The sequence below is a fragment of the Cryptosporidium bovis genome (genome assembly GCF_009768925.1).
Source record: "Cryptosporidium bovis isolate 45015 chromosome Unknown contig_24, whole genome shotgun sequence".
In the NCBI taxonomy this organism is placed as follows: Eukaryota; Apicomplexa; class Conoidasida; order Eucoccidiorida; family Cryptosporidiidae; genus Cryptosporidium; species Cryptosporidium bovis.
In genome coordinates, this window is record NW_027125022.1 from 18737 (window position 1) to 37804 (window position 19068).

The following is a 19068-nucleotide window of genomic DNA, read 5'->3' on the forward strand; positions in this document are numbered from 1 at the left end:
TATTGCGTTTATGGTACAAATGTTTAAAGACTAGCAATATTTACAATTTCTAAAACTTAATACTACAAATTCGAATATTTATGCCAAATACATATGTTACTTTATATAGTTAAATTTTAATAGGTATCACTTTTCGCTTTATTATTTCCATTATTTGCGAAAATGGATTTTATTACACAGCCAAAACAAGTTTCGAATGACATTCCTGAATTTGGAAATCCAAAAAAAAGATTAACAAAGAGCCAAAAAAAAATGATAGCGAGAGAAAACAGAAAACTCAAACTTAGATCAAGAAGAGCTGAAGAAAGAAAAAGACAAAGAAATCATGCATCTTCTGAGAGAAAAAAATTTTTGGATTCGATGTCAGAAAATGAAAGAAGATCATATATTCTAAGAGAACGCTTTCTTAAAGAACATAAGTCCTTCTTTCTTTCAAGTTATAAGGTAAATCACTTTTCAGAATATACATATCGTGATTCAGGTAAACCTCATATTTGTTTTAATTTAAGTTTCGAAAATAAAATGACTGAAAAGGAGGCCAACTCACTAATTCGTCAAATATCTCTAGGAAACAGCTTTATGTTGAGATCTTTAAAAATATTTGAAATCTCAAATCCTGGATTAGATGCAATGAAAACTCTTTTAGATATTTCCCCAAATGCGAAAACATCCAAATCTTACTACGATAAATTTGGTTGGAAGGGTTGGATAAATTTTCACATTTCATCTATAAAACCAGACGATTATTTTCACAAAATAGGTGTACAAAAATATTCAATGAATAAATGGCTTATGGAATTGCATGAAAAACCATTTTGGGAGGTTTTTCCATTAGGAAAAATAGTAGTTCTTTCACCCGATTCTACAGAAGAACTAGAGGAATTTGAACCAGATAAGGTTTATGTTATTGGTGGGCTTGTAGACCGTACTGTAACAAAAAATGAATCTCTAAATCAAGCTTTGGAAAAAAAATGTATATGCAAAAGACTCCCTGTTAAATCCCTTATTAGTGATAGAGCTAATTGTATTTTGAATGTAAATACAGTTGTAGAGATATTGGTAAATAAGTATCACAATAACGATTGGAAAACAGCCATTTCTCAAGCTCTTCCTACAAGAAAGGCTCAAAATTACGGTAGAAGAGCTCTTAGAAAAAGTAAAATAAGTTCAAACCTTCCATAACTGTGCGATTTTCAATAATACAGTTAATAATTATCACCATTCACTTTTAATCATTAATCATAATACTAATTTAACTATTTTCTTACACTATTCACAAATCAATTTAATTAAAATGAATTGTAATTTATTTCAATATTAATCGTAATTTTAATTCAAAGTGAGCATTTATGATTTACCGGTATTACATGCAATTACTATCCACATGCACTAATAGTAATAGTTTACAAAAAAAGAAAAAAAAGTTTATTTAGAACTTCGACTCTTATCATTAGAGATATGATTTTTTAGAATTATATTTGGTGTCTTATTTTAGATTTATTGGCTGAATAGTTTTTTCTTTCTAGTATTATTAGATTTAAAATTTAAAAAAAATTACTACTCGGTGAATGCAATTTAATCAAATTAGACAGGCGGGCCGTACACATTTTGAAAGGATCTTTAAGTAATATTATGACTTTGAAAACAAGGTAAAAAAAAAGAAAAAGATAATGTAAAAAAATATAGCAATTAAAGTGGTAATTTAAAATATAAATAAATAATCTTAATGAAAGTATATTTTAACGTTTACTGTTGACAATTCGTGAAACTTTATTCAATCTTGAATCCAAGCAACAGTTTGATAGTGAGGGGTTAGAATAATTATTTGATTGGAATGGAAAATAATTTAAACAATACATTTTTTATTTAAGAGGATTAAATAAAGTGTTATTGGAGCTAATAGTTTTGGTTTTTCACTGACTGAAGTTTGACAATAAGCTGTTATTCTGAGTACATAATTTATAATTAACAAATTATAATAATGCTATGGGGTCATCCGCAAGCTTACAATGTAATAGTTGAAATAATAGAAGTTCAGAATTTAGTATGGCCTGTAGAAATAGCTCTTACTGACAAAAAATCTAAAATTGATGCAAAATTACCAAATCCATTGGTTGAGGTTGCAATAAGAGGTCAGAGCTACTATACTGATTCTAAAGAAGCAACATCATCATGTGCATTTAACAAAACATTTTACTTTCAGCATTTAATGTTGGATTCTTCTGAATTTCAACGATCCACAGTTGAAATAAGAGTTTTAAATCAAGGATTTTTTAAACAGGAATTAATAGGATTGTATACAGGTTCATTTGAAAAGATATATAGTTTACCAAATCATAGATTATTGAAGACACTAGTTCCAATAACAATCCCTGAGAGGCCATCAATACCACTTGGTTATATAAGATTGTCGATATATATACTTGGTGAAAACGACTTAGTTGCACCAGAGGATTCATTTGGTTGTGATGATTCATTTGGTAACATTGTTTCTATTTCCAATCAATATATTCAAAGTACAGAACTTGCAATAACATATTACCATTTGAATTTTAATATACACTTGGCAAGAGATGTTTTGTTGCCAGATTATGCTGATTTATCACATCAAGAGGCAGATGGCTATTTACCAAGTCCTTTTGTGAGAATAGTAGTCTTAGATAATGCGTTGGAAACAGCAATAATTAGATCTTCGCCTTCACCAGTTTGGAATGAAACCTTAAAATTCCCTGTAGGCATTCCTTGCTTAGACGATAGAATAGTTCTGGAATTATGGGATGCTCAGGGTGGTGGTGATGGTCCAAGACTTGTTGCACAAACAAAATTAAGTTTACAAGATATTCTTCAATCAGAACTAGGACCAACATGGTTACATTTTTATGGTCAAACAACTGGACTAAGAGGAAGTGCTATCGATATTAAAAGTATTGCAATTAGTTCAATGAACTCACAATCAAATGGACAAGTAAATACGACACAAATTATACCTGTTACAATAAAGTCTTCAACTTTTGGAGTGCTTGGAATGTTTGATACAAAACACGTTGCATCATACCCATGTGTTGCTTATCTCGGGAGATTGTTAGTTTCTGCAAGCTTATCAAGAATTCCAAATCCGACTCCGATTAAAAATTTTTGTCAACCTGCTGAGTTACCTAAGGTGGATCCATATTTACTTTGGGGTGATATTTATGAGATAAGTGGGTTAGGTCTTCCTTCAGAAGTGTATATAGAACTAAGTATTGGATCATGGACTTATTGGGTTATTCCAGATCCAAGCAATAAAATTTCTGATTCATTCCCATTAACTCCAAATTTAGGTAGAATACCAGACCAGATATTTGCTATGCCAGATATAGATATGAGTGCAGACCTATTAATAAGAGTATTCACAAAAGATGAATCACAGGATAGACCTCTGTTTCATTCATACATCAGAATTTCAACGAATGAGATGTTAAGGTATTCTTCAGATAGACCAAGATGGTATCCATTATTGTCTGCAGCACATTATGGCATTATGGTTGGACAAGATATACCGTATGATGAAGCAGCAGCCTTATCACATATTAAACATTATGGAATGATTTTGGGGTCATTTATTCTTAGAAAAAGTGATCAAGACAATCAATTTGAACATTTTGTGCCCTCATCCTCGAAAATAAAGAGGCCAAAAAGGATTCAATATAATTTATGTCGTTGGATTTGTAGAGCATATATATTTCAAGCAATAAGATTACCTGTAGTAGAGTCAACATTGCCGGATTCACTTGTCATGGTAACTTTGGGAGGGGGAACAGTTCTTACTGAAGTTATACCGAAAACAGTAAATCCAGATTGGCATGAGGCATTAGTTTTTGATGCAGCTCTGCCAGAAGATTTATCAATTGCACAATGGTTAAATATAGCAGTTTTGCATGAAGATATTGTATTAGGTTCAGTAGCAATTTCACCTTTATATATTGGATTTATGAAAAAAAGTCGTCCAGAATGGTTTATATTACAGACACCTAGAACACCTGAATGTAAAGCTAGAATACTCTGTACATTTGAATTGGTAAAAATAGGTGATATAAACAGTAATATACTATATTCATCGTTAAGCAATATCGATTTTAATTCGACATTTGGTAGCAACCTAGAAAGAAGCTCAAATGTACAACAAACAGATAAATTAAATAATTGGTTTATTCCAGATGTTACACCAACATATGTTCCATGTGATATCCATTTATTTTTAATAGGAATTAGATTAAGAAATCAAAGTGACTCTGTTAATTCAATATTTTCACTTTCCTCATCAGCAAAACCAATAATACAGTTTGAATTTGGTAGAGATCCAGAGAAACCTGAGAATAGATTGTGGATACAGCAAGCTACAGAACCAATTCAAGGTGATTCTGGAAAATACAATTACCTTAAAAATTTCTGTTTAAAATGTCATATTCCTGCATCACCAATATACCAGACATATTTGGAAATAAGAGTTTTAGAACCTGTAAATGTTTTTGGAACAAAGTGTCGCGAGTTTGGAACTGCATATTTACATTTAAATCAACATTTACCTTGGATAGAAGAGTATCACCAAAGATCATTAAAAACAGAATTTCAGTATTTACCACCGTTGATGTCAACTAAGAAATGGTTAAATAGTGGTAAAAAGTTTTTAAGTAAATATTACAAAGGACCGTGGAAGTTCTGGAAGAATAAAGTTAGTGAATCGCCATCATTATCTCCAAAAATGAATTTAAGTGGAAGTTCTAGTTCAAAATTGTCATATAGGTCGTCATTGATATCATTGCCTACTGGTGAGATAGTAAACAATGTTGGGTTATGTGATGATTTTAATGATATTTCATTTGGAAATGAAGAATATGATGAATTAGGTAATAGTTATTATAATAGGCAAGGAGATAATGAAAATAATATAAAACTACCATTAAATAATGATGAAAAAAGTGAATTTGATGACTTCTTTGACATATTCTACGAACAATCTTCAACAATACCAGCGGATAACAGCCAACTTATAAAAGATAAAACACTTTTATTATCGACAGACAATAAATTTGAGATAGGGTTACCAAATTTAATACAGGATTTCTTCTTTAGTAATGATGGTAATAATGTAAAATATGGTAAAGAAAGTATTCAAGAAAACGATATTAATACGAGTGAATTAAACAAAGAACTGTCGCCAATAAATTTTTTAAAATCAAATGAGCTTTATAATAACTATTATAATTTAACTGAAGAAGAATCATTTGCAAATGATCCGGCATTAAATATACCAATACATGATTTAGAAGCACTAAATTCATGTATATCTTCTATGGAGTCATACATAAAACCAATTATAGATGATAAATCAACTGAAAATTACTACATGCTATCCGAAAATATAAGAGATAAGACAAATAAATATTATAATATATCGAAAAATATTAATTGGGGAATAAGATCACAACTTTATGATACAAATGTTAAAAAAATGTTAAATAATGAAAAAATGAATCTTGATTGGTTTTTAAAATACGAATTATATGAAGATTTTGGTGAAATTGACACCAATGAGTTACTACTTGAAATGGAAGATGATGACAATAATGATTGTCAGGATGAATTAAACCATGAATATGAGACAGAATTAGATATGGATGAATTACCATATGATTCAATACCAATAATATCAGCAAATAGAGTAGGAGAAGCAGAAGTTGTTGGATTCTTGAAAATATATTGTAAAATACTATCGAGATATTCAATTAATAGGAATATTAATTATAAAATAAGTGACGAAAATGATAATATGAATATCCAAAACAAAGGTGAGGATCAATTAATTGCAAAAACACCCGTACCGAAATTATTAAATTTATCTTCAAGAGAAATAAAAGAAAATCAAATAAGAGAATTAAGAAAAAGCAGTATTAATATGAATATAGCTGACGGTAATGTTAATAATTATATGGATATAGGAAATATGAATAATAGATCATTTTCATCATCAAATTACTCATTAGTATCATCTTCGTCATCATCATCATTTATGACTAAATTACACAACAGACGTTTTTCATTATCATCATTCGAAGGCGATGTATTAAGTAATACAAGTGATAGTAGTTATGTAAAAGATGGCTATTACTATGATCCACTGTTAGAGAAGTTAAAGAGGCAAATAGCAGATATTAGTCGTTTAAAGGTTAGAATATATGTGTTAACAGGACATGGGTTTGTTCCACCGAAGGTAAATACGAGAAATGCGTTATTAGCTCTAAGTGGAACTGGTGGTTGTTCAAGTGATAATGAAGCAAATTGGTATATAAACGTTAAAACAGGTCCAAATTCAACAAGCTCATTGGATATAAGTAATGCAGGCAATAGTGGTTACAATATTAGAAATAGTAGTAACATTGACAGTAATAATAACAATAATAATAGAAATAATATAGGTAATGTAATTACGTGTTTTAAAGGAGGAATATTTGAAATAAATGATGCTGAAAGTATATCAAAAGGTTTTTCTCCAGATTTTTACAAATCATATGAATTAGATGCAATATTACCAGTAAATGCATTATTAACGATATCAATAATGAATAAGAGTAGTAATATATCAACATTTTACGGAAGAACATATATAGATATAGAAGATCGTTTTTTTCATCCATTATATCAAAAAACATTAAATTCTGACACATTGTTACCTATTGAAATAAGACAATTATATTCACAAAATGATGATTTGGTAAGTAATATAACACAAGGTTCAGTTGGCAGTTTGAGATGTTGGATACATGTATTACCACCAGAAATAGCAATTTTAAGACCGTTATATCCATTAAATCCACCAACGGCAGAAATATGTCAGGTAAGAGTAGTAATATATAAATTAAAGAATATACCAATATCAAAATTAGTGAATAATTCAGGGATGACTGGTTTAATAAAATTTGGTGAACCGTCAATATCATTAATGGTTAAAGGTCTAATGTCGCCAAATAGTAACACGGTAATAGAGCAGGATACAGATACACATTGGAATAGTAGTGACGGAACAGCTGTATTTAATTGGAGGTTCGTATTTAATGTACCAGTTCCATGCCATTTTCCAATATTACGTTTACAAGTATGGAATAGAGGTTTATTGGTATTTGGTGACGCATTATCAGAGTGTTCACTTGATTTATCAAGCTATTTAATGAGGTCTAGAAAATTAAATAGTAAAATAAATATAAATCGTACATTGATAAATATGTGCCATCCAGCAAGACCAAATGAGAAAAGAGGTGAAATGGAAATAGAGATATCTATATTGCCATTATCATTAGCAGAATCAATGCCAGTAGGTATAGGACGTGAAGAGCCGAATAGAGATCCGTATTTGCCAGATGTAACTGATCATAGAAATTATATTACAACAAGTGCATTCGGTAAAGGGTTCTTCACAGCAACATCAAATGTAAAGTGGGGTGCGAAACTATTAACATGGTTAATTACAGCGGTAGTTATAATAACAATATTGTCACTATTAATCAAATTATTCAAATAATAAATGATAACGACAAATATAAACATTTAAAAGTTAAATAAATAATAGATAACCAACAGACCAATCATAATAGTATCGAAAATGGATTTCTATCTACATAATTTTTTTTTTTATTATATTTACGGTTATTATCCAACTGCAAATTGTGTTTACCAATATCGTTATCATAAATATTAAATTGATTGATTTGAATATCATCATTTATATTATTTTTTTTGTTGTTATTTATATTATCAATACTATTGGCATTTTTATCTATCCACAAATGGTCAATATACTTATTTTTAATGAATTTCTTGAGTTTATTGTAGTCACTAAAATATGTTTCTGAATCATAAGGAAATGATTCAATATTGCTAAGATATTTTTGAGCATCACTCTAAAAAAAGAAAAGTAATTCAGTTCTAAAGAAAAAATAAGTAAACTTACATAGTTTCCATTATTGCATATATATTTAACTTCATTCAAGGTCCATTTTGATAGTGATATGCTCTTTACCTTATGATTAAATTCTCGACTTTAAATACAGTTAATGTTTTAAAAATATATATTTGTAATGTAAGTATTACATAGGTTGTGAGTTTTGGTAAGTATAACTTACTGTATTCCGGAACAAGCAGAACATACAAATGTTCCAAAATCTAAGCAAATGTAATTTGGACCTATTTCGTTGCAATTTGCACATTTTCTATTGAAATTACAGCTCTTTTGAAATGATCTTATAATTTCAATAAGCGAGTTATCATTTTCAGTGCAAGTATTCATTTTTTATGTATTGAAGTCGTATTGAGTTAATTTTAATTTTTTTTATCATTAATTTATATTTGACAAGTATTGGTTTATTTTGTGCTAAGTACCGTGCGCCACACATGCAGTATTTTCATTAATGTTACTCTTTTACTAGACTTTTTGTTATGTATGCTCCATAAAATTGCTCATTAATTAATGAACGAAGTGTATTCTTTGAGAAAGAAAAAAGAATCAATGCATTGATTTTTATGGAGCTTAGCCTAATTGTAGTTTTTATGTGGTTCTATTGATGCAAGTGGCAATAGGAATAGAGGTGTGTTAGTTTTAAGCAAAAACAAAAAGAATGTTTGACTTTTATTCAATAATAATTATTATTGTTGCTCAAGTTTTTTTTTGAATTTTTCTTAATTTATCATTATGCAAACAGGAAATTACATGCTAAAAGATAATTTAGAGTTTTTACCGCGTGATTATGAATATAAAAAATTAAAAGTAATTTTTAGAGTAAAGGCTTAGTATATAAAGGAAAGGAAAACAAGATAAACTAGAGAGAATAGTTTATAATAAGGGGTCTTGAAGTGGTGGTAGTTTAACTGGGATATTAAAAGTAAAATTTTCGAGTATTTTTTGTTTATAGTCTTATCATTTTTTTTGTGTTGCATAGTGGATATAATATATGAAAAATAAGAGAATAGTATTATGAATATACTTGATGTAGGTAAATACAAAGGTAAAGAGTTCGAATATGTAGTGAAAAATGATCCAGGGTATGCAAGATGGGTTTTGAGTTTGGAGTCACCAACAAATAGGTCACTAGTAGAGTTTTCAAACTACTTAAAAAACAGAGGTTATGTGAAAGTTGGTATGAATATAACAAAAGAAAGCAACATTAGCAATGAATCGAATAGTTTTGTGATGGTGAATGGGTTGAAAGTACCAAATAATAGTAGTTCACATAACGAAACAAATAAATATAATTTATTTAGTAATGGAGTGAACAAATGTTTAGTTGGGAACAACATAAATAACAGCCAAGAAATTTCTGATAGTAGCAGTGGTAATTTTTCGAGAATTGAAGAATCGAAGATAATTTATGACAATAAAAGTGAATATATTAAAAAAAATGAAAACAAAGGAAAAGATTTTATTGAGAATAATAACAATATGAATATAAGTAACGGCTATGACCATTTAAATTTTGGAATAGATAATAAAAAGGATGATATAATTATAGAATGTGAGAAAGAATTAAACGAACTTATTTCTGATGCAACCATAATGGGAAATGAGTTAAATACCGTGTTATCTGGGAAAAAAATAAAATTAGATTGTGGTATAATATTTTCACTAGTTAGTCCAACGATGTTTAGGATATCTTCTGAGAAGAATAACAAGTCATCTATGTCTCTTCCAAAAATATTAGGGGACTACTTAAAGGAATACAAAATAAATGAGAACATAATATCTAGGAAAATTAGATTGTCTCATACGGGTGTGCATGGAATAGACTCAAAACCATATGGCAGTTTATTTATTTTTCCAGGGATTTACTATGAAAAATTGATTAATAGAATAAAAGATAGGTTCGATTGTAATTTAAGTCCAGTGCCGGAATTTATATTGGATAACTTTCCAGAATTTAAAAATTACGAGATTGAAGATATAGACGGTGATTATGAGAAAATATCAGATCTAACACCTAAGTATGATCCAAATACAATAGATTCTTCAGATTGTGGTATTTGTAATGGTTGTATATACGAAAATGTATGTTATGAGTCACTAAATTATTTAAAAATGAATTATCCTAATTTATATAATTCACTAAGACCATTTCAAAAAATTGGGGTTTTAACCGGTTTAAAGAAAGAAGGAAGAATATTAATAGGTGACGAGATGGGACTGGGAAAAACTCTTCAGGCTTTATCAATAATAACTTACTTTAAAAGTGAATGGCCTGTTTTGATAATATGCCCTTCTTCAATTAGGTTTCAGTGGTACCAACAAGCATTGGATTGGTTATCTCCAGCGGTAAGTAAGTCAAATATAAGTTTAATTAGGACAAGTAATGACGAATATAATAGAAAATGTAGTATAATAATAATATCTTATGATCTTATAACAAGAAATGAACACTTTAGATCTTATTTTGGGAGTAGTTTTAGGGTTGTAATTTCAGATGAATCCCATTTTCTAAAAAATTCAACGGCGAAAAGAACTCAGACTATAGTTCCAATACTTCATAATGCAAAAAGGGTTATATTATTAAGTGGTACCCCGGCATTAAATAATCCAACAGAACTTTATGAACAAATAAACGCAATAGTTAAGCCTAATCCAGAGTTTTACATAAATTTGGACAAAAAAGGTACTAATTTAAACAATACTAAAAAACAAAAAAAGACCAAGGGTAAAAAACACAAATCTTCTATGAAGGTAGTTAAAGATGGGTGTGAAGAATACAGCGATGAAAGCAATAGTAGTGATGATTTGTTAGTAGATAGAAAAAAGAAAAGACTTATTAAACAAATACCTAAAAATGGAGGAAATGATTTAAATGTTTTAATTATATCCCCAAGATTTCCAAATTATTTGGATTTTGCACATAGATATAGTGATATAAGAATAAACAAATTTAGCCATAAAAAAGAGTTTTATGGGAGTAGAAATACCGAGGAGCTTCATTTATTTATTAGAAAATCAGCGATGATAAGAAGACTTAAAAAGCAAGTTCTTAGCGAATTACCTCCTAAACAAAGAAGCAGAATACCTCTTGAAATCAAAGATAAATCGGGACTTAAAAAAATAAGAGAATTATTATCTGATTCTAATATTCAACAGGATAATACTGAACTAGATGATAACGACTTAAAAGTGTCTAGTTTGCATAAATTAACTTGTGAAATAAAAACTCAACCTGTACAAGAATATATTGAATACTTATTAGATTCAAGTGATGATAAGTACGTTATATTTGCTCATCATCACATTATGCTTGATGCTATTGAATCTGTTCTCCTTAAACGTCGTAAAAATAATTATTCTAATAATCAAACTGGCTGTTCATCTAGGCCTTTTCTTTTCATTAGAATAGATGGTAAAACTTCTGGAACAAAAAGGGAGGAATATGTTAAGGAATTTCAAAGTAATACCAACTGTAAGATTGCACTTTTATCTATAACTGCATGTGGACAGGGACTTAATTTAACTAGTGCAGGAACAGTTATATTTGCCGAATTATATTGGGTTCCTGGAACAATGCTACAGGCAGAAGATCGTTGTCACAGAATAGGGACTAATTACTCATCTATAAACATTCATTACTTGATTGCAGAAGATACCTTGGATGATAAAATGTGGGGAACTCTTTGCAGAAAACAGAAAATAATGGCTTCTACGTTAGATGGAATTGACAAGAGGAAAGACGATATTCAGCACTTTATCGTTAATGAAAGGTAATTAATTAAGCAGACATGAGCAAGGTAAACATTTGTTAGTGTAAATAACAAACAAAATATAACCCATAAATCATTTAAAACACTGTAATTAAAAGAAAAAAAAAGATTAACAAGTAATTTTCTTTATTAAGTGAGGAAATCGGAATTTATATGATTATATAGTATAATTTTTATCTAATCAACCCTATTTTTCCTTCTTCTCATAGTGTTTCCGGATTTATTTGTATTATCATCTGTGGTATTTGAACTTAATTCTTCATTAGTGTCACTTCCTTTTTTAGTTGAATTATTTTTATTCAAATTGCAAACTTCACGTTTGCAATCACCACCTTCCTCATTGACTTCACCTTTAACTGCGTTTTTACTCTGTTTCTCACGTTTTCTAATCGAATATATTACATATACACCACCAACTACAGTTAAGAATGTTATTATATACATTGAATATGTTGTGAAGTCATCCATTTCTTCTGGCCTGTAAAAATGTGCTTTCCAAAGAGCAGCGGAAGTGGCTGCCCCAATTGCAACCATGCTCACGTAATTAATATCATCACTCTCAGCGGAAGATAAAGGTTCAGGATCTATAAGACCATACAAATTCCAAATATCGTTGTTTCTCACATTTTTTCGTTGTTCATTGTTATTGCTATTATTGTCACTATTTGAAATAGTTGTCATTCTCTCAATTTTTGCATTAATTATTATTCTATATCAAATTTTTGACAAAGTTAAAAATAACTAAAAAAAAGTAGAATTCACTTTTAATTATTTATCGTTATCTCTAGAGATACAACAATAAAATAAAGACCAATTTTAAACAATAAGTCGCCCTTCTTTTGTGAAAAAAATGCTATTCAGAAATAAATTATCAGCAACTATCAACTAAATTAAATTGTAAATAAGCTTTCCAGTCAAATTTTACATTAATCTTAGGACTAGTTTATTAAATAATAATATTGTTTTTTATTTTTCCAATATATAAAATATTAATAATTTTCTTGTAAACGATGCTACCGCCGAAACCTTTGAAAGTAATGGGGGAAGAAAGGCCCTTTACATGGAAAATGGCAATACAGAGCGGGAATTCAAATTATCACAGAGTACAAGGCAAAATTAAGCGTAATGTAACAGCGCCTTTTAAAAAAAGATTAGGGCAAAAATAAGGCGGTAAAATAATTGCAATTATTAAAGAAACGAAAGGTGTGGAATAATACAGCTAAATCAGCAGACATGTTGAATTTTGGAATAGTATTGTATTATTAAAAAAACCTGTTTAAATTTATATTTTAAGTCAAGTTGCATAATGAAATTTTTTTGGAGGATTTTTTGATATACCCATATTCTTATTAATCAACAAGTTAATACATTTAAAAGAAAGTAATAGTTTGAATACGTTAGAACAAATTAACGGTAATAATAAATCGGGAAGGTAATATGATAAAAATTTTAGTATTATTATGTTTTATTTTGCCTTCTTTTTATTGTAGCGAGGCTAACAGAGATGAAGTTTATATTAAATATTTAGAGTTATCGAATAGTTTTGAGTTTCATATTTCATCTTCTGATAGTAAATCTTCACAAGATGATGTAATTGATGATAAGATATGTATAAAGCTTTCAGAAAGAAAATCTGACTTAAAATTGAAAATTTCAGGTGTCCCTTTGGTTTATAATGGTGAAATAAATTTGTTATGTAATTGTATAGAAATAAATAATGAAGGTGTCAAAGATTTACCAGGTAAACAACTGAGTGGTCTAAATTGTACTTCAACAAATTACTTATTAGATCCGTCACTTAATTTGGACAGTAATGAAAGCTCTGACTTGGATGAATATGAGAATGATGCAGAGTTAATTAAATCGTTTATAAGTGAAATTAGGGACACTAAATTGACATTAGAAATTTTATTGTCACTTGACAAGAGGATTGAAGAATTTTGCAGGGTGTCTTTATTGGGATTTAGAAATAAGTTAGTTGCCTTTCCAAAATTGGAAGCCGAACACTATTCACTAATAAAAGTAGGAATGTTTCTTTGCGTATATTTTGGGAAGAAAAATAATTATTATTTCGAACATCCTTCACCAGTAACAGAAATACTAGAGGGCGATTTATTTGACACTGATTCAAACAGTGACATTAATTTTAACGTAAATGAATTTAGTGAAGGTAAACTTTTTAAATGGGATTATTCTGATGGTCAAAATGAGGCATCAAATATTCGCGATAATAATGATGAGGAATATTATAGTGAAATTGATAACCAGAATAGTAATGGTGGGGATAATAAAGTTAACATTAATAAAAGTAATAAAGATTTATCCGCAAATTTAAACCCATTCTTAAGACTCACTTATATTTTTGATAAGCCGTATCCAAGATTATTTGTGCGTTCAAATGTTCCATATACAAAAGCAATTAATGGACTTGATAGGTCAATAAAAAGAAATTTCTATAGTGTTGCAGGTAAATGGCAGATTTCAAATACTCCTGGTTACACAAGAGTCAAGAGTGAAAATAGTATATTATCTTTGTTAGGTTCTAAATATAATTCAATTAATAAAGAAGCTTATGTTATTGGAAAATTGAAAAATATTCACAATAAATGGAAAAATTTAACATTTAATTCAAGAGAAAAAGAGTTTTTAGGATGCCCAGTTGGGGATAGAAACAGCATGTTGGTATTTAGGAATTTTGAGATTTTTGATTCTACATACCACTCGTTTAAAATGTTTCCGATTAATATGAAATTTATGTCAATTATTAACTTAATGGCATCGAAATATCCAAAAAGTTACAAACATAACAATTTTGAAAATCCATGTAATTATGGTGGAAATATTAGAAGTTGCTTGAAACTTATAAGAGAAAAAATAAGAGACAAAACACTAAATTATATTGTCGGTAACTTATTTGTGAATATGATATACGAATTATGGATTACATGGGGAAGCGACATTTGGTATTTAATTTCGGCATTTGATTTTGAAAAATTGTTTCAAGATTATGGTTTTTCTTCAAATGTAGATTTGAATGTTTACAATGATATAGATCCAATAAATACTGTATTTACAAGACTTTTTAACATTGAGCCCTTAAAAGATGACAATTCTCAGGATATTATATCTGTATTGATGCAAAATTTACGTAATAATGATATTGAAACAAGTTCAATAGAAAAAGATCTGTTCCAATTTGGAGTTTTTTCGGTTAATCCATTGCTATTTAAAAGCTTTTGGGCAAATTTTTCTAAGAATTATTGCAATGTTATTTCGGATTCCGCTTTTATTACATGGGTTGGTAATAAGTTTACATTGAATAGGTCAGATACACAATTAATCGGTACTAATGTTGACGGAGATTATGATGTTGATTATAAATTTTATGATGATAATCAATTTGATTTTGGAAATGAGGATGAAGAAAATTATAATTTAATGGATCACAGTATAGATTCAAAATCTACCAGTAAATATAATGAAAAAGATTGGTCTTGGTTACTGGAACCACTTCCAAACTACTTTGATTCAGTTGATCCAGGAATAGAAATAGAACACTACTACAAGCATGATATAGGTGAATACAATTTACCCGAATTCTATGAATACGATGAACTGGCAGAAATATATTCAAATAATAGTCCTGGAGACGAAAAACAAAATGCAATCAACAGAAAAATGTTTTTCAGAAGTAATTACTTTAGTAATGAAAATAAAAGAAAATGGGTATCATTTATAGTAAAAAATGTGCCATTTAGGGATTCTATTAAAAGACATCTTGAATTTAAATGTAATATTGGATCATGGCCATATAAAGGTGGTTATACTTCTTGGATGGGACATTATATGTGCGAGGTAATAGCTATTTCTTATTTTTCATCAAATAAATTTGATTTTTCATCTTTTGAAAGTTATTATAAAGAAGACCCGACTTTCGTAAAAAAAGGTGGAAACTATTTTAAAAGACTATATAGACCTAGAATGATTGGTATTGAATTTGAAACATCTTATCCTCATAGATGTGGTATAGGCTATCTGGGTAATGAATCTAAGAAATCTTTAACTCATGTTAATGGATTTATTTTATTAAGGTTATCACTTGGATTTTGTATTAAAAATGGATTTACTCTTCAATGGTTGAGTGACAATTCATTTAATATATATACTGGGGTGTTTTATAAATATTCACAAATATTAGAAACAGGCTTGACATATTATCAAAGAAATGGCTTTGAATTATCTGGATCTGTCGAACAAAGAGTATATTCAAATTATACCTGTTCAGGTGTATTATTAGTTGAAAAAGAAACAGATAATAGTGAATCAGCATTAAATTCATATGAATTTAATGATCAAACCGTTGGGTGTCAGATATCTGTTGATCCTATTGTAGTAACACACGGAATTAAAACAGACGAGTTGGAGTTTATGAGAAGAAAACATATTGGACTTATGTACAATTACAAATTTGGTTGTGATGGTATGGAGTCGGAAAATAACGATGATGGGAATAATTTTAATGGTATTACTAATCACTGTGTAAAATTTTATCCGTTATTAGAAAAAATTAAAACAAAAGATGATAAAGTTGTCTGCAGATTCGAATTAGAGGAGAAGTGGAAAACGATTAATTCAAAGTTTCCTGATGTTTGTAAAATAGGAGCAAGGATAGGTGAATGTCATAAAACTATCAGAAAATCTCTTAAATGTAATCATGAAAATAAATTTAATTGTGAATTGGACAGTTTTATCATTGATACTTTTGTTAAACCTAAAAATGTTGAATTAATATCTAGTCACTTTAATCAAATATCGTTATTACTAATGAAAGGTATAAACAATTATGCCAAAAACTGGAATGAAGAAAGTGTAAATGCAGTTAAGGACTTACTTTCAAAGTTATTATCAAAAAATGATGTTGAGCTTATATATAATAAAGGTATTAATAGTATTATCAAAGATAGAATATCTATTTTCATGAATGAGTATAATAATTTAAAAGAAAACGAAATATTAAAAGAAATTAGTGAAATATTCTCTCATTCTGGTATACTTCTAGACGTTCATACATTACCTTTGTTTTGGAAACTTGTTTCATTTAGAATAGAAGATATCCATATATTTGTTAATAAAAATTATTCATTTGAAAATAACATTAAAAGAAACGAATCATTGGTAAATAAAATATTTAGATCAAAATCAGATAGGAATGGCTCATTTAAAAATAAGAAAATTGAGCGTGTAATATCTGTCGAAAATGATAATTTGACGAAGATATATGACTTTTCTTCTTCTATTCCGCAGTATTGTCCAATTGCAATAACATTTTATTGGATAGACAAGTATTTGTGGCAAATGTATAGATATCCAGGTTCGAAGTTGCAAGAAATTGCACCTATAGGTTCATGAATTATTATTTATTGCTACTGCTTTAAGAATTGTATGTATGTGTTTCACTATGTTAATTTTTAATGTTAATGTTAAGCTAAAATTCATTTTTTTGTGTAACAGCATGCCCAGTTGTTATAACGAGTATCGCATATTTGCCGCCTTTTTGTAGTTAAAGGGTTTTTGACTATTTGAGAAAAAGTTGTTTCTAAATAAATGGATGTAGGAACATCGTTATCGGTTAAACAAATATTTAATAAAATTGTGTGTTACATTCCCTATGTTTAAAGAGCAATTTTCCATTGGTGGTTTTAGATTAACTTTCTTTTTAGTAAAAAGTGATTAGAAAATAAGAGGGAAAAGTTAGTTTGGCGGTTGAATGAACATATGTATTGAAGGAAATAATGGAGGATTAAAACGAAGAAAAATCTTAGTAAAGGTGGAAAGAAAATTATTTCAAAAAGTTTTTACTTTTTTAATAGAACCAACAGTAATAAATATTAAAAAGTTACTCTTATTTTAAGAAAGATGAAAAAGATTTCTACAGTATTATCAGCAATAGTTGTTTCTATCGTTGCAATGGCAATAGGTCTTGTAAAATTCAATTTGGTGAATGTAAGTGAGAACAGTTTTTTGGATAAGTTATTGACACCACAAAACGAGATTCCAGACGATGTTGGCCCGAAAACAATGACTATTCAATATTGTGATACATGTGGTACGAGAAATTTGTATCAGCAAGTACAAAGTTACTTAGGTTCAAGAGTAACAGATCCAGATTTTCAACTAGTTCCAGTTAAATATAGGCCATCTCCATTATACAGAGTCTTAAGTTATACAATAACAGCTTCTCAAGTAGGACTTGGTCTAAGTGCATTTATTTTTCCGTCTTTCCTTTCATCGCCTCCAGGTGAGAATGGCCAACAGGGTGGTCCAAGAACTCATTTATTAATGTTAATATTTTTTGGAGGTAATGTATTAAGAGGTTTATTTACAAATTCGAATGCATTCGAGATTTATTTAGGGAAGGATTTGGTTTATTCTGCTCTTCAAAATAGCAGTTCAGGATATCCCACTCCTCCTACTATTGAACAAGTAGTTAAAATACTAAATGAGCATGGAATAAGTGTATTAGAAACATTAACTGACTGAATTAATCAAATAATGAAACAAATCAAGGTATTGTAATTTAATAGAGTTTTCTAGATAAATTGCTACGGCTTAATTATAGTATCTTTTCAATACTTTTCTTTTTATCATTTTAAATACTATATATTTTCAGAAGGAAACGTTTGAGTTATTGTTTTGCACATTGCACAAACAAATACATTATTACATATTATTTTCTTTAGTTCACTGATTGTTAACACAAATGTTACTAGTTTCATTCCAGGATTGAGGAGACTAGCGCCAGGTATTTAACAGAAACGAAATTTATGTATATTAGGCAGAATATAAGAAAAGCAACGGTAATTTTAATTTCTTTTTTCGAGAAAAACTTTCTGTTAAAGTGAGTTCACCATCTCGATTCATTTTAGTTTTACCTTGTAGCGGCATAAGAATGATATTTTCTTATTTTTTTCATTTATATTTATTGCAAAGTAAAATCATATTTTTACGAGGCATATGCATAAGTATATATACATTAACTGTGGGGAACGCCGGTATACCAGCATAAAGTATTTATATTCTGAAATAAATGAAATTAAATATAAAAGTGATGTTGGAATAAATACGATACAAATAAAAGAAAAATTATATTTAGAATATAGTGTGAATATTTATAAAGAAAAAGTACTAAATAAATACAAAAGTATTTATGTTTGTATTATGTGCATATATACATTTTGAGAAAAAGTGGAATAGGTATAAATAACAGTATTGCCGATAGTAATAAGATATAAAGAGTGACTTATAAGC

At 28.7% G+C, this 19068-nt stretch overlaps 7 protein-coding genes across 7 annotated transcripts; 5 read left to right on the forward strand and 2 right to left on the reverse strand.

Annotated features, from left to right (window-relative positions):
* Positions 1-162: 162 nt before the first annotated feature.
* On the forward strand, positions 163-1182 carry FG379_001664 (uncharacterized protein; the record flags this gene model as incomplete). Its single annotated transcript, XM_067327267.1, has 1 exon — positions 163-1182. The coding sequence occupies one exon, from the start codon at positions 163-165 to the stop codon at positions 1180-1182; it is 1020 nt and encodes a 339-aa protein (XP_067183953.1).
* A 799-nt stretch (positions 1183-1981) lies between these two features.
* Positions 1982-7555, forward strand: FG379_001665 (uncharacterized protein; the record flags this gene model as incomplete). Its single annotated transcript, XM_067327268.1, has 1 exon — positions 1982-7555. One exon carries the CDS (start codon positions 1982-1984, stop codon positions 7553-7555), a length of 5574 nt encoding a protein of 1857 aa, XP_067183954.1.
* A 64-nt stretch (positions 7556-7619) lies between these two features.
* Positions 7620-8320, reverse strand: FG379_001644 (uncharacterized protein; the record flags this gene model as incomplete). The annotated part of the gene is made up of 3 exons (XM_067327247.1): positions 7620-7934; positions 7985-8072; positions 8157-8320. The coding sequence occupies 3 exons, from the start codon at positions 8318-8320 to the stop codon at positions 7620-7622; spliced, it is 567 nt and encodes a 188-aa protein (XP_067183933.1).
* Positions 8321-9004: 684 nt separating this feature from the next.
* On the forward strand, positions 9005-11764 carry FG379_001645 (uncharacterized protein; the record flags this gene model as incomplete). The annotated part of the gene is made up of 1 exon (XM_067327248.1): positions 9005-11764. One exon carries the CDS (start codon positions 9005-9007, stop codon positions 11762-11764), a length of 2760 nt encoding a protein of 919 aa, XP_067183934.1.
* Positions 11765-11937: 173 nt separating this feature from the next.
* Positions 11938-12441, reverse strand: FG379_001646 (uncharacterized protein; the record flags this gene model as incomplete). Its single annotated transcript, XM_067327249.1, has 1 exon — positions 11938-12441. The coding sequence occupies one exon, from the start codon at positions 12439-12441 to the stop codon at positions 11938-11940; it is 504 nt and encodes a 167-aa protein (XP_067183935.1).
* Positions 12442-13197: 756 nt separating this feature from the next.
* Positions 13198-17169, forward strand: FG379_001647 (uncharacterized protein; the record flags this gene model as incomplete). Its single annotated transcript, XM_067327250.1, has 1 exon — positions 13198-17169. One exon carries the CDS (start codon positions 13198-13200, stop codon positions 17167-17169), a length of 3972 nt encoding a protein of 1323 aa, XP_067183936.1.
* A 507-nt stretch (positions 17170-17676) lies between these two features.
* FG379_001648 (uncharacterized protein) lies at positions 17677-18300 on the forward strand (the record flags this gene model as incomplete). The annotated part of the gene is made up of 1 exon (XM_067327251.1): positions 17677-18300. One exon carries the CDS (start codon positions 17677-17679, stop codon positions 18298-18300), a length of 624 nt encoding a protein of 207 aa, XP_067183937.1.
* Between the last annotated feature and the right edge of the window lie 768 nt (positions 18301-19068).